Here is a 23,210-nt window from a genome sequence, read left to right on the forward strand (position 1 = left end):
TTGTCCCATGTGTCCGCCATATTGTCACCGGCACGAAAAAAATCGCTGATCGCCGCCATTAGTAGTAAAAAAAATACTAATAAAAATGCAATAAAACTATCCCCTATTTTGTAAACACTATACATTTTTTAACCAAAAATAGGTAGAAGAATACGTATCGGCCTAACCTGAGGATAGGGGGATATTTATTATAGCAAAAAGGAAAAAATATTGAATTTTTTTTTAAATTGTTGCTCTATTTTTGTTTATAGCGCAAAAAATAAAAACCACAGAGGTGATCAAATACCACCAAAATAAAGCTCTATTTGTGGAAAAAAAGGACGCTAATTTTGTTTGGCAGCAACATCGCACGGCCGTGCAATTGTCAGTTAAATCGACGCAGTGCCGAATCGCAAAAACTGGCCAGGTCCTTTACCTGCATTTTGGTCTGGGTCTTAAGTGGTTAACATGGTAGTCTATGGAAGGGGTGCCCAGGTTTGAAAAATCAGTGCTCCCCAGCCGTAGGTCCCCCAGTCAACAAACTTTGCACACTTGTAGGGGATAAATGGGGCTACACAGGGGCAGACTGACCATTCAGGCACTCGGGCACTGCCCGAGGGCCCCATGCCACTAGGGGGCCCCATCAGGGTTGCCAGCCTCAGTAAAACCAGGGACAGTGTTTTAAAAAAAAATCCAAGATTATAGCTTCCCCATCTCTCCAGTACCTTTTCAGTGTTTGTATGTGTATTCTGTGTTTGTTTGTATGTATACAGTGTGTGAATACTGTGTATGTATACTGTATTTGTGTATGTGTGTGTGTGTGTATACAGTGTGACCCCATAATCTATTGCCTGGGGGCCCCATAATCTCCTATCGCCCGGGGGCCCCATAATCTTCTATTGCCCAGGGGCCCCATGAGTTGTCAGTCCGACCCTGGGGACGGACTGACAAGACTGACCAGGGGACCTACGGCCGGCTGGTACCGGGTCCCCAAAGTCACCAGAGAAATTAACGTTTAACATGGGAGTCTATGAAAAATCGGTGCTCCCCGGCCGTAGGTCCTCCGGACAACAAACTTTGCACACTTGTAGAGGAAGAGTGGGGCTACGGCCGGCCGGTACCAGGTCTCCAAAGTCTGAGAAATCAGGCGCAAAAAGGTGACTCGAGTATAAGCCGAGGGGGGCATTTTCAGCACAAAAAAATGTGCTGAAAAACTCGGCTTATACTCGAGTATATACGGTAGATAAGAGCAGTGCAGTAGTCTTTTTGCATTATTATTTTTCATTATTATAAAAAATGCACTACATATGAAAATGGAAACATATTGCAATAAATACAGTAAGGTCTAAGCCTGGGTTCACTTCATTGCGAACACAGACATTGCATGTGATTTGCACCGCATTGCTATGCAGATCACATGCAATATCTGTGCGATGCAAATTCGCATTGTATTCGCACGAAAATGCTACAGGAACCTTTTTTTCCCTGCACTGGAATCGGATTGTATGAGTGTTCACACCACAGACATTCCTGTCTGAATTCACAGTTCGCACTGCTATCTGCGAACCGATCTGGGGGCATCATTAACTTTGTATTGACACCCACCTACTAGGGAAATGTGTTGTGGGAACCGGAACTGGAATTGCGCTGGTTCCTGCATCGCAATTGTGTGAACTGGGGCTCAAAGTGGAAAAAGATCATTCCTACTTATTGTGTTTAGGTTGGATGGAGGTGGATCCATGAGAATCTCTGAATCATAACATAACAAATTAATCCAAAATTAGGTTAGTTTCCGTTTCCTTCTGTACTTTCGGATGCATGCGACTCCAGTCTACATCGTCCAATCAGCTTATTTCATTTCTCTTTGTGGGTTGAACTAGCAGGGATGACTCAGAGTGCAGAAGTAATCTCCCGAAATAACGAATTAACACGTTAAAACTAATTTAGCCAATCTTCTGATATAATGAAAGAATAACAGAAATACTGAAAATATGAATTGATTTGGAACATTGATTTTATACACTCAAGAAAAATAGGTATAAAGTGACCCCAGAATGCTCCTTTGTAGAAATGTAATCTTTATTGGACTTGTTTTAAAATATCAGCACTTATGTATCAAAACCCTCCACCTGAAACCATAATAACAGCATTATTTAAAATTGCAACAACCTCACCACATTTTATCAAAATGAATTATCTTTCAAAATTAAGTATCATAATCATAATTTAATAAAGGATTTGAGGTATATACAGTGCCTTGCGAAAGTATTCGGCCCCCTTGAACTTTGCGACCTTTTACCACATTTCAGGCTTCAAACATAAAGATATAAAACTGTAATTTTTTTTGAAGAATCAACAACAAGTGGGACACAATCATGAAGTGGAACGAAATTTATTGGATATTTCAAACTTTTTTAACAAATAAAAAAACGGAAAAATTGGGGGTGCAAAATTATTCAGCCCCCTTAGGTTAATACATTGTAGCGCCACCTTTTGCTGCGATTACAGCTGTAAGTCGCTTGGGGTATGTCTCTATCAGTTTTGCACATCGAGAGACTGACACTTTTGCCCATTCCTCCTTGCAAAACAGCTCGAGCTCAGTGAGGTTGGATAGAGAGCGTTTGTGAACAGCAGTTTTCAGTTCTTTCCACAGATTCTCGATTGGATTCAGGTCTGGACTTTGAATTGGCCATTCTAACACCTGGATATGTTTATTTGTGAACCATTCCATTGTAGATTTTGCTTTATGTTTTGGATCATTGTCTTGTTGGAAGACAAATCTCCGTCCCAGTCTCAGGTCTTTTGCAGACTCCATCAGGTTTTCTTCCAGTATTTGGCTCCATCCATCTTCCCATCAATTTTAAACATCTTCCCTGTCCCTGCTGAAGAAAAGCAGGCCCAAACCATGATGCTGCCACCACCATGTTTGACAGTGGGGATGGTGTGTTCAGGGTGATGAGCTGTGTTGCTTTTACGCCAAACATAACGTTTTGCATTGTTGCCAAAAAGTTTGACTTTGGTTTCATCTGACCTGAGCACCTTCTTCCACATGTTTGGTGTGTCTCCCAGGTGGCTTGTGGCAAGCTTTAAACAACACTTGTTATGGATATCTCTAAGAAATGGCTTTCTTCTTGCCACTCTTCCATAAAGGCCAGATTTGTGCAGTATACGACTGATTGTTGTCCTATGGACAGAGTCTCCCACCTCAGCTGTAGATCTCTGCAGTTCATCCAGAGTGATCATAGGCCTCTTGGCTGCATCTCTGATCAGTTTTCTCCTTCTATGAGCTGAAAGTTTAGACGGACGGCCAGGTCTTCGTAGTTTTTCAGTGGTCTGATACTCCTTCCATTTCAATATTATCGCTTGCACAGTGCTCCTTGGGATGTTTAAAGCTTGGAAAATCTTTTTGTATCCAAATTTGGCTTTAAACTTCTCCACAACAGTATCTCGGACCTGCCTGGCGTGTTCCTTGTTCTTCATGATGCTCTCTGCGCTTTAAACGGACCTCTGAGACTATCACAGTGCAGGTGCATTTATACGGAGACAGGTGGATTCTATTTATCATCATTAGTCATTTAGGTCAACATTGGATCATTCAGAGATCCTCACTGAACTTCTGAAAAGAGTTTGCTGCACTGAAAGTAAAGTTTTTTATTTGTTAAAAAAGTTTGAAATATCCAATACATTTCGTTCCACTTCATGATTGTGTCCCACTTGTTGATTCTTCAAAAAAAAAAATAGTTTTATATCTTTATGTTTGAAGCCTGAAATGTGGCAAAAGGTCGCAAAGTTCAAGGGGGCCGAATACTTTCACAAGGCACTGTAGCAACAATAAATGAAAAATCAAATGACATGTGAGCACTTATTTGGAAGGTGCACTGCCGAAAAAAATCATTTTTCTTTTTCGTTTCATTCTTTTTTTTGCTTTTTTCGGAAAATTCAAAAAAATGCGAAATTCGGAATTCAGAAATTCGAAAATTCAGAAATTCAAAAATCCAATTTTCCAAATTTCTAATTTTCTCATTTCCGATTTTTAGATTTTTGAATTTTCAAAAATCAGAAAAAAATGAAAGAAAATCAGTAAAATTTGAAAGAAAATCAGTAAAATTTGAAATAATAACTAACTAATGCTAACTATTAAATTACAGATATTGGAATTTCCTTTAAAATTTGGCTGTTAGTGAAGTCTGTCGTCCAGACGGAGCTACGTAATCTACATTGCGAAACACGTTGACGTCACCAGCGTCGCATGACGCCGCTTCTCTGTTGTGTCCCGGAAGTAAGCCCACGGCGAGCTGTGGAGATTGGAGATAGGAGAGCCGAACAGCTGTTGTACAGCCATAGGATCGGGAGACAATGCAAGAAATCTGAGTGCTGCCAAGTGCTTTGCCCTAAAAGGGACAGCTGTAAATTCTATGGATTATGTATATATAGCCATCCTTTTGATCCCAGGAAGGGTATCATATGGATTTTACACTCTAAAAACTGCTTATATTGTGTTTAGCATAGAGAGATAATACAAGCCCTGTCCTGTCACTGTGATACACTGTTTAAAAAGGACCACCATTCAATACCAGGATATGATCGAAAAGTGAGTCTGTTCTGAATCCCTAAAAAAACGTAAGGTGTCCCAGGGTCCCTGTATGGTCAACAAATCCCTTTCACCCCCCTGTCATAGATAGGGGTACAGTTTGAATGACAAACATAAAGCACTCTTTTCTGCTTTCATCCAGGAAAACCCTTTGAACGGCTTTTTCTTCAATCAACCATACATTATAGCAACTGTTCCTTTGTTGCCATATAATTTTCACTGTCTTCCACCATACATCAGCAATTAGGCCTATGCAATTTGGGAAGTCTCCTTCAGCCATAGCTAGATAACCTCCTAGGCTGCCTATTAGTTTAGTCCATACCTCTCCTTCCCCTCCCCTCTCTTCCCTACAGTATTTAAAGGGTTATTAAAGGAAAACAAAATTTTCCTTTAAAATAACAAACATGTTATACTTGCCTCCACTGTGCAGTTCGTTTTGCACAGAGTGCCCCCGATCCACGTCTTCTGGGGTCCCTCGGCGGCTGTCTCTGGTCCTCCCCGCAAGTACTGACCACAGTCATGCGAGAGCTCGCAAGGTGGTGAGTAATTGCGGGCACGCTCCCGTGATACAGCGAGCGGCCATAGCCGCTTACTGTATCACTCGGCCCCCACCCTCGGCGCGCCGAGTCACTGGATGTGATTGACAGCCAATCAGTGGCCAGGCTGAGCGGCAAAGAGGATCTTGGGACTGCGCAGGACTTTCGAGGGGTCAGGTAAGTATAACGGGGGCTCGGGGGGGAGGGGGCGGCAGCATCAGATGTTTTTTCACCTTAATGCATAGATTGCATTAAGGTGACATTTTTTTTTACAATCGCTTTAATGGGCTCGAGTCTTCCAGGGACCTCCACACGGATACCCATGCCTTACATTGCATATTCATGTAATTAAACTATAAACAACTAATTGTCGAGGCATGGATACCCGTGTATAGATCCTTGGCGTCCGGACGATTGTTTATATGTGTTTTATTTGTAGTGTGTTTTGTTTATTTTCTACATGTTGCCACATCCAAAAAGGATATGATGCAGTAATCTCTGGATGCTATCAAGTTGCTTGTGTCCTAACTATTACCTCCCATTGAGGAGTTTAATGTATTTTTCTATGTATTTTTCATTAATAAATTAATAATACTTTTTTAAACTATGCTTGCGTTGTACGCTGTGTCACTCATTTGGTCCTCTGGTCCTTGTCAGTTTTGTCAAGGACATACCAGTTATTTTATATATATCTGTTAGTGAATGTAACGAATACAAATTTATCTGAAGTTACGAATTATCTGAAATAACGAATGGAACACCAATGGAATAGAACAAATTAATAATAATAATAAAAACATTTTTATTATTATTTTTTATTATTATTAGATCGTTACGTTCCATTCGTTATTTTGGATAAATCGTAACTTCAGATGAATTCGTATTCGTTACGTTCACTAACAGCCAAATTTGAAAGGAAATTTCAATACCTAATCTCCAAATTTCCAAAATATAGAATTTCCGAAATTTTGAATTTCCTAATTTTTCGAAATTTCGGTATTCCGACTTGCTCATTCCCCGACTTAGTTGGGGTGGGCCATAAACCTCGGTGGGGGTGGGTCAGCCATGCCATGTGACCATTGACCTCTGGGAACCTGCAGTCTAAAATTTGAACTCTGGGGGAGGTCCCTTTTCCAATTCCTGAGTCCTAGCCTTATTCTTCAAGGGGAACCCTAACCCTACCCCCTAACCTCAACCCCTAAACCCTGGCCCTGACTCTATACCCCAACCCCTAAGCCCTAACCCCTAAATCCTGACCCTAACCCCAACCCCATCCCTAACCCAAACCATAACCACTAACACAAATCCCTAAATGCTAAGCCCTAACCCCTAACCCTAACCCTAGTCCTAACCCTCAACCCTAACCCCCAACACTAACCCTAACCCTAAATCCTAGCCAAAGCCCTAAACCTAACCCCCAGCCCTAAACTCTAACCCTAACCCCCTGTCACATACCTTAACCAGAGGCCGAAGTGCTGAGAGGACTTCCCTTGCGACTGCGAATGCAGAGTGTCCCCTGAAGCGTATATTGATTGGGTTGCGCAAACGTTATAGCCTTATGGCATTTTTATGGCATTTTTTTTTACCAGAAATGGCAGTGATCTGCGATTTTTAGCAGTACTGAGACATTGCGGCAGACAGATCGGGCACTTTTGACACATTTTTGGGGCCATTGACATTTATACAGTGATCAGAGCTATAAAATGCACTGGTTACTGTGTAAATGTCACTGGCAGGGAAGGGATTACCAATAGGGGGCGAGCAAGGAGTTAAATGTATTTCCTCGTGAGTGTTTCTTACTGTGGGGGGGATGGGACTGACTGAGGGCGGAGACATATCGCTGTTCATAATTACTACAAACAGCAGATGTGTCTTCTCCCCTGTCAGAACAGGGATTTGTGTTTACACACACAGATCCTCGTTCTGGCTCTTGTGCTCACGATCGCGGGTGGCCGGCGGCAATCGTGCCCGACGGTCACGCGCATCGGGTCCTCAGCCGTGCAGCACGTGCGCACCTGCTATGGCTCTTAAAGGGGCCAACATACCGGTACATTGTTGTGTAGAAACTAACCACTTTGCCAACGTGAATGTGCCTGAGCCAGTCGACAAATGGTTAAAAACACATTTGGAAGGATTTACTAAAACGGATATACACAGAATCTGGTGCAATTGTGCATAGTGCAATCAGCTTCTAGATTTTATTGCCAAAGCTTAAATTAACAAGCTGAAGTTAGAAGCTGATTGGTTACTATGCAGAGCTGCACCAGATTCTATGTGCACCAGTTTTAGTAAATCTCCACCATGGCATTTGGATCACATGGTACTACAGTACCATATGATCAAGTGTAGGCACATGCACTGCTTTGGGGTATTGTTAGGATTAGATTGACAGTTTGATTGAGTATACTCCTGAAACTATGAGTGAAAGCAAGTGGAATACAGGGAACGGAGTAGGTGGATTCTATAAGAGGTGTGGCTTACGAGAAGTGGGATGGGCCAAATGTGGAGGGGGCGGGGTCTTGCCCCCCCCCCCCTCATTTTAAAAATTCACCAGCCACCACTGGTTAGGATACATATTATTATTATTATTATTATTATTATTATTATTATTATTATTATACAGGATTTATATAGTGCCAACAGTTTGCGCAGCGCTTTACATCAGGGAACACAGTACATATCAGCATTAATGCATGTCTTATACTTTAGAAAATTGTATTTTCTGTATATGTTGAGATTTTATCAGCTTAAAGTATATTATTAGAACAATCACATTTCTTCTTATATATTTTAGAGAAGTTAAAATAAAGACTGGTGAATGGTTCTTCGATGAAAGAGAAAAGAAATTTCCATGTGCAGGTAAAGGTTATATTTGTGTGAGAGTCTGCTGGTAGAGCTATAAAATGAGCCTAAAAATAACTTTATTTTATTTTCCTGTCTGTATCACTCTAGCAGTTTATATTCTGTCCTTCTACAGAATACCCTAATGAGTCATAAAGCCCCAAAAAATTGTCTTTAAAATTAAATGGTTGTAAAACTTAGTGACAGGTAAAGGCAGTAGAGTGTTAACCACACTGTCTACTCTCTCTAATAGACAGAGCTAGATGTGTCTTATTTTCTTTATTGTACACTCAATACAATTAAGTCATGTGACAGAATGTGTTCTCACTGCCCATAATGCACCTGTTGTGGGTTGTAGATCCTTAAAGCGTATCTCAACCCAAAAGCAAACATTTAATATGCTGCAGCTTAACAGTCCCTAAATGTGGTGGCTGAAATACCTATTAAAAAATGTGGTGGCTTCAATCGTTTTTCTTTAGGCTTTTTTTCCTTTATTTTCACCTGGTAAACTTCCTAAGTAAGTTATTTTTCATCTTATGCCACGTACACATGGTCGAAACTTCCGACAACAAATGTTCGATGTGAGCTTGTTGTCGGGAAATCCAACCGTGTGTATGCTCCATCGGACATTTGCTGTCAGGAACTTCCGACAACAAATGTTTGAGAGTTGGTTCTCAATTTTTCCGACAACAAAAGTTCTTGTCGGAAATTCCGATCGCCTGTAGCAAATTCTGGCGCACAAAAATCCTATGCATGCTCGGAATCAATTCGACACATGCTCGGAATCATTGAACTTCATTTTTCTCGGCTCGGCTTAGGCCTCGTACACACGACCGGTCGTGTGTACATTTTCGTCGAGGAAACTGTCTAGAAACTCGACGAGCCAAAAATTTCCTTGACAGGAATGGAGAAACTTGCCTTGTCGAGTTCCTCGACAGCCTAACAAGGAACTCGACAAGGAAAACGATGTGTTTCGCCCGTCGAGTTCCTCGGTCGTGTGTACGAGGCTTCAGTGTTGTATGTGACCACGTTCTTGACGTTCGGAATTTCCGACAACATTTGTGTGACTGTGTGTATGCATGACAAGTTTGAGCGAACAATCCGCTGAAAAAAATCCACGGTTTTGATGTCGGAATGTCCGATTGTGTGTAAGCGGCATTACATTACCAGACTAACCTGTCCAACAAAAGTGGAAGTTAGAGAGTTGAGACAAATCAATAGACTCAGGCTGTGCACTGCTCAGCCATTCAGGGGAAGCTTTGTATTCTATGAATTAGGGCTGCGGAAATTAACGATTAATTCATCGATTAATCGTAAAAAAATTTAAACAATCAAAATTCTTTTGCTTGGTACTCACCTCTCCGCCGGCTTCCGGGTCTTCAGGTAGTTCCGTCAAAGATCAGGTGATGTCACGGACACCGGCGGGGCTTGCCGTGTCCATCTGAAGGGCTCCTTTGCTGTGCCTTCATATCTGCATGCTGGCGGGACCTTTCTATCTGCCACACGCAAGAGCTGTTACACTTTCCTCTATCACTTCCCTCCATCAACCTGAGATTCTACAGTTATCCACTGGGAGTTGTGATAGTTCCCTTCACGGGACATCTACATGCCGACGGACTGATGTTAACCCCTCCTCATCTGGAGTCAGCAGTGGTATCGTTGTACACATTTTTATACCAGTATCATACTTGGCTACATGTTTTTATGACTGCTTTTTTCTACTGTTTGGTATTACTCGCACCATTTTTACAGTTTAGCTACATCGATTTTATCTCCAGTGCAATATTTATTTTGTTACCTACATGAAGACTATAAAAGTTTTAATGCTATTCCAATCGAGTGCTGCCTTTGTGTGTTTTTTGTATCCTGCTATCCATTTTTTCAGTGGTTGGTAGCTGCACTGGGAATCTGCCTGCAAGGAGATCAGCTAAAAGTAGTTGGATCATCTGTATGTGCATTATAATCAAAATTAGTTGATTAATCGATAAAAAAAATCGATTAATCGAACATGAACATTTTAATCAGTAACAGCCCTACTATGAATGACTACAATGCTTCTTCTGATTGGCTGAGACAGAGATTGTGACGTCATAAGATGGCATCTCTACCTCTGCCAATCAGGGGAAGCTTTGTATTCATTCATAGAATACAAAACTTCTCATGAATGGCCGAGGGGCGCTTAGTCCGACTCTATTGTTGTCTAGTGTGACAGGTAGTTCCTATTCCCACTGCCGGAACACAACACTGTATAATGTAGCTGAAGCTACATACAGTTAATACTGGGAGCCCAGTAGACGCACCTGTTAATGCAGCAAAGTGCACTAAATGAATTTAATTGTGAAACATGTGTATATATTTAGTTTTATAAATTTACACTTTTCTTTCATAGGAAAACATGAATCAGCAAGTGCTAAGCTTTTGAAATCCTACCAAAAATTGAAGTAAGTACCGATAATGACCTTCATTCATTTTGTTGTTCATATCAGCTGCGAATGTTTTAAGAGCAGCTTTAATTCTGTGCGGTACAGAATTCTTATAATTGTGACTATTTTTATATTATTCAAGGGCCTATAGGATAGAATGTTTCTTGTCCAGGATATTTTGCTTTTTTATAGCAGCAGAGAAAGAAAGACAAGACAGCTTTTCCTACTCAGGTTTAAGTAGTATGCCTGGGTTACACCTTTCTGATTGATTTTGTACTATTATTGAGATCAGGAGAAGAGCCGGGACCATGGTAAATCACAGTTTTGCATGAGTTTTATTGTAAAGCAGTGTAAACAGCACAGAAAGTCAACGTGTTTCAGCTTAAAAAAGTCTTAGACATTAGCCTTTCTGAGCTGTTTACAACACTTTACAATAAAGCTTCAAGCAATACTGTGAGTTACTGTGGTACCGGCGCGTTTTCTGTACTAGATGTGTTGGGTGCTCTTATCAATCCACACATGATCACCGGTAATTTCAGCCATGGGGCATACCAGGGGAGGTAGTAGCACTGTACCATTGTACTATTATTGAGAACTCTATGATTCGGAAAGTGGGGATGATTTACTAAAACTGGAGAGCGCAAAATCTGGTGCAGCTCTGCATAGAAACCAATCAGTTGCATAGTTGGTATGGTTGAAAAAAGGCATGTGACCAGACCATCCACTTCAAGCTGTGGTGTGTGAGTGTGCTTATGTTTATGTCAATAGTACATCCCCATCTAATGTTTTTTTTTAGCTCTTAATGCTCCCTGCTGATACCTCTGGTTGTGGAAGAGAATTTCACATCCTTACCACTCTGACAGTAAAGAACCCTCTACGCAGTTTAAGGTTAAACTGCTTCTCTTCCAATTTCAGTGAATGGTCATGTGTCTTTTTACCAATTCACATCCCGCCCATTGTCATATGACGTCCGCAGATGGGATCTCCAATCCTGGGTGGGCGTCATATGATGTCCTCGGCTTCCCGGTGGTATAGTAGGCGCACGCGTGCCCGCTGCGTCACTGAGGAGCCTATGCGCATGCCTGGCAGCGCGATGTCCGCCAGGCACCTGCGATCTCTCGTGACAGAGTAGGAACTTGGATCTGTGTATGTAAACACACAGATCCACTACCTGTCAGGAGAGATAAGACAGATCGTGTGTTCCTAGTATATAGGAACACAGATCGGTCTCCTCCCATAGTCAGTCCCATCCCCCCACAGTTAGAATCACTCCCTAGGTAACGCATTTAACCCCTTGATCGCCCCCTAGTGTTAACTCCTTTCCTGCCAGTGACATTTATACAGTAATCTGTGCATATTTATAGCACTGATCGTATGAATGTCAATGGTCCCAAAATAATGTCACAAGTGTCCGATCTGTCTGCCACAATGTCACAGTCACGATAAAAAGCCAGATCATGCCATTACTAGTAAAAAAAAAAATACAAATAACTAAAATGCTATAAATCAATAACCTATTTTGTTGGCGCTATAACTTTTGCGCAAACCAATCAATATACGCTTATTGCGATTTTTTTTTTTTTTACATATCGGCCTAAACTAAGAAGATTTGTTTTTTAATTGGGATATTTATTATAGCAAAAAGTAAATTATTATTTTTTTTTTCAAACTTGTCGCTCTTTTTTTGTTTATAGCGCAAAAAGTAAAAAAATGCAGAGGTGATCAAATACCACCAAAAGAAAGCTCTATTTGTGGGGAAAAACAAATTAATTTGGGTACATTGTTGTATGACCACGCAATTGTCATTCAAAATGTTACAGCGCTGAAAGCTGAAAATTGGCCTGGGCAGGAAGGGGGTGAAAACACCCTCTATTGAAGTGGTTAAATGCCTCTTCACTAAAAAAGGTTTTTCCCTATGCTAAGGTTACCAGTACGGTATTTGTACATCGCTATCATATCCCCTCCTAAGCGTCTCCGCTCCAGAGAGAATACGTTACGGTAAATGTTTGTAGTCTTTCCCCATAGCTGAGATCCTCTAGTCCCTTTAATAGCTTTGCTACCCTTCTCTGGACTCTCTCCAGTTCCAGCACATCCTTTCTGAGTACTGCTGTCCAGAACTGAATGGTATACTCAAGATGCAGGCAAGACCAGAGTCTTGTAGAGTGGGAAAATTATCGTTTTATCTCTGGCGTGAATCCCCTTTTTATTGCATCTCAATATTCTGTACGAATGACACTGGCAGGAAGAGGGGTTAACATCAGGAGCAATCAAAGGGTTAAATGTGTGGGGGATGCTTTAACTTGTGGGAAGACAGAGATTCGTGTTCCTGCTTAGTACAAACATACGATCTCAGTCCTCCCTTGTTTACATAGGCAGACCGCTGTTCTAGCTCTCTCGGTGTCCAATAACAGCGGGAGCTGGTTGCCAGCGACACACATGGGTGCTGAAGACCTGGAAGAGTAAAATCACGTACCTGTGTGTGATTTTGCGCGGGAGTGCCGCTGCCCCACAGTATGTGTACGAGGGGTGGTCGGCAAGTGGTTAACGCATAGAATGCATAGGGATAAAAAAAACTTCTGCCTTTACAACCGCTTTAATGCTCCAGATTGCAAGATCTTTCAGGTTTAATGTAAATGTGGTAAATCAAATGGAGCCCCATCTACTTCAGTGTTTCCCAATCCCACTCCTCAAGTACCCCCAACAAGCCAGGTTTTGGAAATTTCTCTTAGAAAAAATAGTTGTCACAAATAAAAAGCCACTGAGATTGATTTAAAGCACCCATGCAAATAGCCCATGACTTGTTGGGGGGCATTTGAGGATTGAAGTTGGAAACTACTGATCTACATATACTGTATCTCTTTGTTACCGTAGTCTCTTGTCATTTTTGTTCCACTGAGCAGTACTGGTATGTAAGTTGTGTAGATAAAGGTCTTGCCTCACAAAACCATGTTTATTATTTGTTTTTTTTGTATCTATTTTGGTATTGGCTTTCGGTTTATATCTGTATGTGTAACATGCTATAGCAAAACTTGTCTTTGGCCTTGAAGTTTGTCATTGTGCTTATCAGTAATGATTAATACATGTTCAGTCATGTTTAGTGATAGTTTTATAAAGTCATTTAAACATTATCCGAATATGCAATGATACATGGACACATGATCTTCTAACTTTACTTCTATCCTAGTAAGATTTCTGTTGTACCCCCAACACCTCCTCCATTCTCTGAAGCACCTTCCGTAAGTAGCATTGAGGTAACATAACATTTTTTTTTTTCAATCTTTGTTTTGAATTTCATTACTGTATATGTCTCAGCATCTGCCACCCCTCTCCCACCACCCAACAAAATTAAATTCAAAATACTAAAAACAACTTACAAAGCCACCCACAAATCATTCTCTTCATTCCTCCCAAGACCTCCCGCTCTCTAGTTCCCTTGTTGCCTCCTCCCATGTTCACCTTCAGGACTTCTCCTGAGCTTCTCCCATCCTTTGGATAGGATTCCCTACCCCAATCTGTCTGACTATCTCCTACTCTATCCACTTTTAGATGATCCCTGAAAACTTTTCTCTTCAGAGAAGACTATCCTGCCTCCACCTAACAACTGTACTTTTATTTTCTCTATCAGCTCACCCCCCCCCCACAGTTGTTACCTTTTGTAACACTTGACACCCTTCTAGATTATAAACTCTAATGAGCAGAGACCTCTGATTCCTCCTGTATTGAATTGCATTGTAACTGTGCTGTCTACCCTCCTGTTGTAAAGTGCTGCACAAATGGTTGGTGCTACATAAATCATGTATAATAATAATAATAATAATAATAATAAAAAATAATTTTAACATAATAAAAAAAGCAGAAACTTAAACTAAAATACATACAAGTGCCTGTGCCGCAAAGAAGCTTCTATTTTAGTATGAATCCTCCATTTTTTTTGTCCCTTTGCCTGTGGTGTATTTAGGTTTTGTGCTGTCCTAGGCCTGACTAAACTCGTGCACCCCCTAATTTAAATATGACCAACCCCTTTCTGTCAAGGCCACACCCCTTGCTGTTTAAGACCAACCCTGACATTTTCGAGTGGGGACACTAGTTTTGAGGGACTGGGGGGGGGGGGGCAATGTAGTCCCTTAATTTGCATAGATTTCCTCTCTTTTCCTGTTTGGCTATGGGGCAGGAAGTGAGGGGAAATCTCTGCAGTGGGTCAGGGATGGTAAAAACTAAACTGACAGGGGCTATAACCCTCACTTACGCTATCCAAAATGAAAAAAAAGTGTTGTCTATAGTTCTACTTTAAGCACAAATTTCTGAAAATTTTATGGAGAGGATTAAGAAGATATAACCATGCCAATGGTGCAGCAGAAAACATATAGCCCAGTGAGGAAGGTTTGTGGGCCAGGATGATAAGACAGTCAAAATTAGAAGCAGCTTGCATTACACTAACTGTGTAGCGCAAGTCGGATGGGAGTCTTTCCATGCTGTCCCCCTGCAAAGTGCTGCCCTAGGCCTGGGCCTTGTTGGCCTAGGCCAGGATACAGCGTTGAAGGAGAGTCTGAAAGTACCAAATCTCTCGTCTGCAAGTCGTACAAAATACGGCCGCCAGACTTGTGACTGGGAAAAAAACGTGGGAATCAATCTCACCCTCGTTGAGATCCCTTCGCTGGATGTCAGTAAAAGACAGAATTGCTTTTAAAGCACTCTGCCTGACGCATAAGTGCATCCATGGGAAGGCTCCGCAATATCTATGCGAAAAGATAAAAGCTCACAACTCCAATCGCGTTCTGCGATCCACCAACCAAAATCTGCTCCAGATACCCAAAGCCAAATTCAAGTCCAAAGGAGAAAGAAGATTTGCGCTCCAAGGTCCTAGACTATGGAATGCTTTACCAACCAACATTCGGTTGGAGGAAAACCACCTGACCTTCAGAAGAAAGATCAAAACTCATCTCTTTTGATATCAAGAGAGACAGTAACAACAAGCGCCCAGAGGCGATTTAGTTCGCATGTGCTGCGCTATATAAGTTTTTCATTCATTCAGTCTCATTTATCTTCTCCAGCATCACTGGTTTTCACTCATGGATAATACAGCATTCACATTGTGATGTGCAGTTGCGCTCTGAAAAAGCAGTTGCTTCAGAGCTTAGTAAATTAGAAGCAGCGCCTCTCAGCCCAGTCTGCCCCATAAGACTGGCGCTACACTAGCCAGTGGGAACTCTTTCCGTGCTGCCCCCCTGCAAAGTGCTGCCCTAGGCCTGGGCCTTGTTGGCCTAGGCCAGGATGCAGCATTGCCCTTTGCTTTAGTTTCACTTAGTTGGCTTTTAGAATAATCCTTGCCTTTCTTCCCCTGTTTAACAGGACTGTTAAGGTCAGATTCACTCTTGCACATTGTGGTAAATTGCACATACCACAAGGCATGGTAACACATGTAACATGCATTGCGGTGACAATTCATTTCGATTGGCACCCTAACGCACCATGGCATCATACCTGTATTACAGCGAGCCCTAACACACATGGTAGTGTGTTGCTGTGCATTGTATTCGAAAAAAGACAGGTCATGTGTGATTTTAAGCACGTTAGGATGCATTGAAAACCCATTCATTATGGACAGGCTGCATTAACGCAACATGGTGACATGAACCATAACCAGGGCAGCCATCAGAAATTTTAGAGCCCCTTACACACCTTAGGCATGGGCCTTTAGCAGAAAACCGGAGGGGGGGGGGGCTGCAGCTGAAAATTTTAAGGTGTAATCTCACCTCTTCTTCTATCTGCTGCCAACCGCAAACAGAGAACCGCATTTCCTCTCATTTCATGTCATGGTGACAATCTTTCCAATAGAACTGAAAGTAAGGGGAAATCTTTCCAATTTGGTCACAAAGAGCTGCAGTAATCGCATGCAGACAAGATTATGATCTTATGATCTTGGCATGCTTGTTTCAGTTCCTAAATATACTTTATTTTGGGTAACAAGCATATTAGATTCCAGGGATTCCGCCATCAGGAATTTTGGGGCCCCTTACACAGCTTCAGGCATGGGCCCCCTGAAGCAGAGAACCGGGGGGTGCGGCCGATGCAAATATAGAGGCGGGGGGAGAGTCACAAGTTGAGAAGAGGGGGGTGACGCAAGTTGAGAAGCGGGGGGGGGGGTGTTGCAGGTTGAGAAGCGGGGGGTGCCGGATTCAGAATAGGGGGTCCGCGAATCAAGAAGCTGGGGGGCTGCCACCACGAACAAACAAAAAAGGGGATGCCATCCGGGCCCCTTAGAGGTTGGGGGGCTTTGGGTGCTGACAAACAAAATAAATAAAAAAAGGGGGTTGCCATCCGGGGCCCTGGGGACCACCGGGCCCCTTAGAGGTCGGGGGGGCTTTGGGTGCTAATGGAGAAAAAAAAGGGGATGCCATCCAGGGCCCTGGGGACCACCGGGCCCCTTAGGCCCCGTACACACGAGAGGATCGATCCGCTGGAATTGATCCGCGGACCGGTTCCAGCGGATAGATCCCCTGGTGTGTACGATCCAGCGGATCTGTTTCCGCGGATTTTTGCCCCCGGGGATGGATTTCCAGCAGATCAAAATTTCTTGACATGCTAAGAAATCGATCCGCTGGAATCCAGTCCAACGGATTGATCCGCTGGTCTGTACAGACTCACCAGATCAATCCATCCGAATCCATCCCCCGCATGCGTCGTAATGATTCGACGCATGCGTGGAAGTCCATATATCACAGCGTCGCGCACGTCGCGGCGACGGCGCGACACGTCACCACGGACGGAATTCCGCGGGGATTTTGATCTCATGGTTAGTACAACCATGAGATCAAAATCCGCCAGAGGATTTATCCACGGAAACGGTCCCCCGTAAATCCTCTCGTGTGTACCCGGCCTTAGAGGTCGGGGGGCTTTGGGTTCTGCCAGGGGGATGCCATCGGGGCCCTGAGCACCACCGTGCCCCTTACAGGTGTAGTGCCTGTACCCCCCTGATGGCAGCCATGTTAGATTCCAACCAATATAGGTCAACAATTATATTACAAAATATTTCCCCATAAAAATATTAGCCCTGAAGGCCTATTTAGACTTGTCTGTTCTGGTGTATTGATATAATGAAAGAGTATAAATGCACTTATTTTTCATACGTTAACACACGTTGCCTTAAGACCACTCATTCATATGAATGGTTTGCACTAGAATGCACCAAAAATCAGACATGTATCATTTTTTTAGGTGCAGCACAGTACAACGCATGGTGGTGCATTACTTTGCATTGTGGTACATCAACATGTGTATAGGAGATGCATTGGTTTGGTGCCCTGGGTGCCAGAGTTTTTAAGTATTTTTGTTAAATAGAACAACATTTCAAGAATACAATAGAGCAGACAAAATAAGCAAGGGGGACCTGCAAGTTGGATCTAAAATAACCATTAACAATGAATGACACCACAACATGTTATTGTACATGATTGGATTAAGGGTCTGATTGGACCCTGAGGGTTTTTGCACCCATATGTTATGAAATGGCAGTAATAAATAAATGCACAGTAATGGCTGTAATTTGAAGGCGTGTGAGCGCACTGATAATTTAGTCAGTAGTAGCGACCTAATTATAATGCCTAGCACCTTGTGTTCCTACTAGTGGTTTGGTGTTCTATGTTCCCAATATTCTTTTCCCAGGGGTAGATGCACTAGTAGAGTTGTTCAGGGACACTAATATATATATATATATATGTACAATTGTATGTACAGCACACAACATTATGTGGTACAGGTGGTCTTTTTGTAGTGAAAGTGTGTTTCAGGAGATTTGAACTTTTTACTCCATTATGAAGGGCCCTTCTTGCGAAATTCTGGCCCCTGGCTATAATAATTGACTAGCCCCCATCTGCATACATGTTCCAGGTTAATGACTTAGGAACTCATTCATAATAGATAAAAACTGCTAGGTCTCTCCATATCACTGCCTGCATTTTGCAGCCTATAAATTAAAATGAAGACTGCGGTGCGAAGCCAGCGGTACTTTGCAGAGTTCTCCCAAATGAACTCAGCAGACAGAACTTCATGACTGGAGAAAAGACAGTCATAGGTCCTTGAAAGGCCACGTGACCAGGCATCCCCCCTGTTTTTTTTTTTTCTTTCTTTTTTTTTTTTCTTTTGCTAGTTTTCCATTCACAAGAAAGCAGAACACATCCCTGTACTTTTTTTTTTTAAGAAATGTTATGGCAAAACCTGTTCTTTTTAAATACACCAATTAGAGAACTAAAGCAAGAGGGCCAAAGTGATAGCCAAGCAACTAATCCTATTGGAGAGAAAGGTCTGCAGTGGTAGCCTCAGGCCCCGTACACACGACCAAGTTTCTCGGCAGAATTCAGCCAGAAACTCGATCGGAGCTGAATTCTGCCGAGAAACCCGGCGTGTGTACACTTTTGGCCGAGGAAGCCGACGAGTTCCTCGTCGAGCCAAATAGAGAACATGTTCTCTATTTCCTCGTTGTTCAATGAGGAAAGTTGGCTCGCCGAGATCCTCGGCGGCTTCACACAGAACTCGACGAGCAAAACGATGAGTTTTTCCCGTCGAGTTCCTCGGACGTGTGTACGGGGCCTCACTGTTTCTCCCATGACAAGTTTTCTTTAGCAACTGAAGCTAAAAAAAATAATAATTTATTTGAAATTGTAATTTTCTTCTAGGAGCTCAGTAAGTCAAAAGGTTTTCATAAATCAGTGGAAAACCTCTTCCTATCTCTCACTACACACGTGAAAAGTAAGTATGAGTCTATTTCATGATTTAATTTAGTTTATGATCTAAGGGATGTGATTTTATTTTTTAAGTTCAAACAAAGACATAGACAAAGAGCACATTTCGGGGTGGGGGTTAATGCAATAAAGAGACCAAAGAGGATACAACAATGGAAAATAGATCAGTAGCAGAACAATTTTAAATAACACTTTCAGGACCAAAGTTACTAGAAACAAGAGCATATTTGGTGGTTTTAATACAAAAAATAGACCACATAGGAAACGACAATTGAAAATAGACAAGCAGTAAGACAACTTTAAATAGCAATCTTAGACCCAAAAGTTAGTAGAGCTAAGGAGGAGAGGTAGACGTTTGGGCTGGTTCACACTGTTATGACACGACAGGCGTACGACTGTAGATCTGACTTTGCTCTGCGGCTTGAAGTCCGAAATTCGTCTGACTTTAATGAACAGGGATCCGACTCTGATCCCGACAATGCAGGCACTTTGTATCAGGGGGAACTCCACGCCAAAATTCTAAAAAAAAACGAAATAAAAAATAATGGGGAACCCCCATGCTAAAAAAAAACGGAGTGGGGTTCCCCCCAAAATTCATACCAGACTCTTACCTGAGCATGCAGCCCGGCAGGTCAGAAAAGGGGATAAGGACGAGTGAGCGTCCCCTCCTGAACCGTACCAGACTGCGTACCCTCAACATGGGGGGTGCGCGCTTTGGGGCAGGAGGTGCCTTATGCCCCCAACTCCAAAGTACCTTGTCCTCATGTTGATGGGGACAAGGCCCTTTTCCAGACAACCCTGGTCGTTGGTTGTCGGGGTCTGCAGGCGGGCTTATCGGAATCTGGAAGCCCCCTTTAACAAGAGGGCCCCCAAATATCGGCCCCCACCCTATGTGAATAAGTATGGGGTACACCGTACCCCTACCCATTCATCTAAAAAAAGTGTTCAGAATCAAACAGTACACAGGTTTTTAAAGTATTTTATCAAAGCTGCTCCGGCATCTCTTCCGATTTCTTCTCCCCTCTCCGGCTCTTTTCCCTCTTCTGGCGATGTCTTTTGCCTCTGCCAGTTCTTCATGCGACATTAGCTCCCAATGCTGGAGCGTTTGTCGCACCAGTGTGAACCCGGCCTTAATGTATAATTGAATAGACTGCAGAAGATACAGCAGTGAAGACTGGTCACAGCAGTCACATGGTAACAACAGTGACCCGGTACACTGATCAGTCATCGGCTGTGTCCACTCAGAATGGTAAAGCCCCTGCCCCACCTGTCATTATGCTATAGACCAGGCCGGGAAGGTGTTAATGTATGCCTACATTTTATTTTATCTATGGCAGTGGTTCTCAACCTGGGGGTCGGGACCCCCTCAGGGGTCAAATGATGATTTGCCAGGGGTCACCAAATCCTGGGCTGTTTCTGAAGCCCACACCGGTCTCCCAGCCTTTTCTTGGCAAAGGCATTCCCACTCAGCCCATTCAGTTCACGGCATGGCTGGGGGGGGGCAGAGACTAGAAGTCAGCTGACTGGTGAGGAAAGTGAAGTGGGAGGGGCTGAAGGAGACCCTATCTCCCGATTTCAGCATGGGTGTCACTGCTGCGAGACACCACTGTAGTACGGGTTCCACGCTACGAAAATCATTTTACTGTTAGGGGTCCCCACAATTTGTGAAATGTTATCAAGGGGTCACGGCACTAGAAAGGTTGAGAAACCACTGATCTATTGGAATAGGGAAGTGCATTTGATGTGAGTAATATATTGCCGGATTCAGGTAGTGCGGCGTATCTTTTAGCCAGCGTAGCGTATCGTATTTACGCTACGCAGCCGTAAGTTATAGAGGCAAGTGCTGTATTCACAAAGCACTTGCGTCCTAAGTTACGGCGGCGTAGCGTAAATGTGCCGGCCTAAGCGTGGCTAATTCAAATTGTGAGTGGGTGGGCGTGTTTTATGTTAATGACTCGTGACCCAACGTTTTTAACGAAGGGCGCATGCGCCGTCCGTGGACATATCCCAGTGTGCATAGCTCCAAAGTACGCCGCAAGGACGTATTGGTTTCAACGTGAACGTAAATTACGTCCAGCCCCATTCACGGACGACTTACGCAAACGACGTAAAAATTTAAAAAATCGACGCCGGAATGACGTCCATACTTAACATTGGCTAGTCCAACTTTTTGTTGAACTAACTTTACGCCTGAAAACGTCTTACGTAAACTGCGTATCTTTACTGCGACAGGCGAGCATACGTTCGTGAATCGGCGTATCTTGCTGATTTACGCTTTCTAGGCGTAAATCAGCGTTCACACCCCTAGCGGCCGGCGGAACTAGAGAGCTAAGCTACGACGGCGCAGTTGTATCTTAGCTACATTTAAGTGTACCGTAACTCAATTTGAGAATACACCTAAATGTACGACGACTTGGATTCAGAGTTAGGCCGGCGTATCTACTGATACGCCGGCTTAACTCTTTCTGAATCCGGCTAATAATGTTGGTGTATAGGCGCACGTTTTTTCTGGTTTGTTTTATTTTTCTTTCAAATGATGCAGCAGTGTGTTTCAAACAAAATGAAGCTCCAAGAAAACAGAAACAAGTGAATGCTGTGCTTTGATCACCCAAATTAGAAAAAAAGGTCCTATAAGCATAAAATCACAAATCAGGAAACCCCCAAAAGAAACATTTTTTTTTTAAATGCAATCACTGAATACATAATATTTTTAAAGGAAAGCCTTGCAGTGAATAAAGTAGTATTAACCCCAAAAGCAAACATTTATTATAATGCAGTTTACCAGTTTCTTTTATTACTTTTTATTTTTTTACTTGTTTTATTTTCACCAGGTGATCTTGCCAGTAAGTCTGGTGTTTTCCAACAGAACAAGCTCTTGTGCAGATGTAGCAATTAAAGGGTTTAGACAAACCATTTAACACCGATAGAGGTTTTAAGTCTATGGTGGCAAAAGTTTATAATACAGTTACCTGTTCAGATTTCCTTGTCTTTTAAATAAGTGACAATAATGCATTATTTTATTTTGTATTAGAAATTTCCAAGTCACAGAATGATATGCTGAATGACAGAATGCACCTGTCTACAAATTACGGCGAGGGTGGGGAAAGAAGAAAAGAAAGGAGGAGCCATTCTGACACTGCCATTAATATAGCTAGTCAGGTATGGGTATTCAGGAAAATTGTAAAGTAAAGGAAAAGACTGCAAAAAATAACAAAGTGAATCGGCCTTTTTATTTATTTTTAGATCTAAACATTTACTGCAGATGAATTTTCCGATTGCATTGGTTTTAAATTAAAGAGAATGAATAACCACCTGTGAATGTTCAGTGATTTATAACTATGCCCCATATGGGCAACTCTTATTTCGTTTCTTGCTGTATTTGTTTTTTTTTAATCAAAAATAATGTATCTTTTTTGGCAGCTGGAAAAATCCATCAGTTTACATAATCTTATTAACAAAGCTAAAGAGGAAGAGCTTCATTTGAAAAGGACTAGAAGCCAAGAGGCAGAGGAAAGTGATGGTGCAACGCAGATGGTGTTCTTTGGCAGTATGAAGCAGGTAGGTTCTAACACCTGCATCAGGAGTTCAATCATAGAATAAAATTGTGTGTGTGTGTGTGTATATATATATATATATATATATATATATATATATATATATATATATATATATATATATATATATATATATAATTGGATAACTGAAGTCACAAATGTATTATGTCAATGTTCTCATGTCACCGTTACTCAATCTCAAAAAAAAAAAAAATCTTAAAATTTTGAGCTCGATGGGCTGGCTTACTAAAGGAGCTGATAATCTTTATTCAAAAAATTGTGTGAATATTGACTTCAATTGTTTATTCATGTCAAACATCTGCACATGAATGGGCATTTAATTGAGCAGGTATTTGCTTTTACTTGATTTAATAACTAAGGCAAATCATCACACAATTTTAAAGGCTAAATTCACCTCTTTTTTTTTTTTTCTAAATTCCAGCTCCCCTGTGTACCAATATAGAAATAATGTACTTATTTTGCAAAAAATAAAACAGCTTTCCATTAATTCTACACAGGCTTTCCTCACTCTCTTCATGCTGTTTAAA

General features: G+C 42.1%; 1 protein-coding gene across 3 annotated transcripts in view; it reads left to right on the forward strand.

Annotated features, from left to right (window-relative positions):
- SYTL3 (synaptotagmin like 3) overlaps nucleotides 1-23,210 on the forward strand; it is a 141,182-nt gene that overhangs the window by 89,535 nt on the left and 28,437 nt on the right. For 2 of the 3 annotated variants that reach the window (XM_040350553.1, XM_040350554.1), the window contains exons 6-11: nucleotides 7,901-7,965; nucleotides 10,337-10,388; nucleotides 13,555-13,621; nucleotides 19,043-19,115; nucleotides 22,140-22,267; nucleotides 22,529-22,666. In XM_040350553.1, coding sequence (XP_040206487.1) covers nucleotides 7,901-7,965; nucleotides 10,337-10,388; nucleotides 13,555-13,621; nucleotides 19,043-19,115; nucleotides 22,140-22,267; nucleotides 22,529-22,666 — 523 coding nt within the window. The remainder of the gene's footprint in view (nucleotides 1-7,900; nucleotides 7,966-10,336; nucleotides 10,389-13,554; nucleotides 13,622-19,042; nucleotides 19,116-22,139; nucleotides 22,268-22,528; nucleotides 22,667-23,210) is intronic. The other variant, XM_040350555.1, reaches the window with a different exon arrangement.

This window comes from Rana temporaria, chromosome 4 (genome assembly GCF_905171775.1).
Source record: "Rana temporaria chromosome 4, aRanTem1.1, whole genome shotgun sequence".
Taxonomy (NCBI): domain Eukaryota; kingdom Metazoa; phylum Chordata; class Amphibia; order Anura; family Ranidae; genus Rana; species Rana temporaria.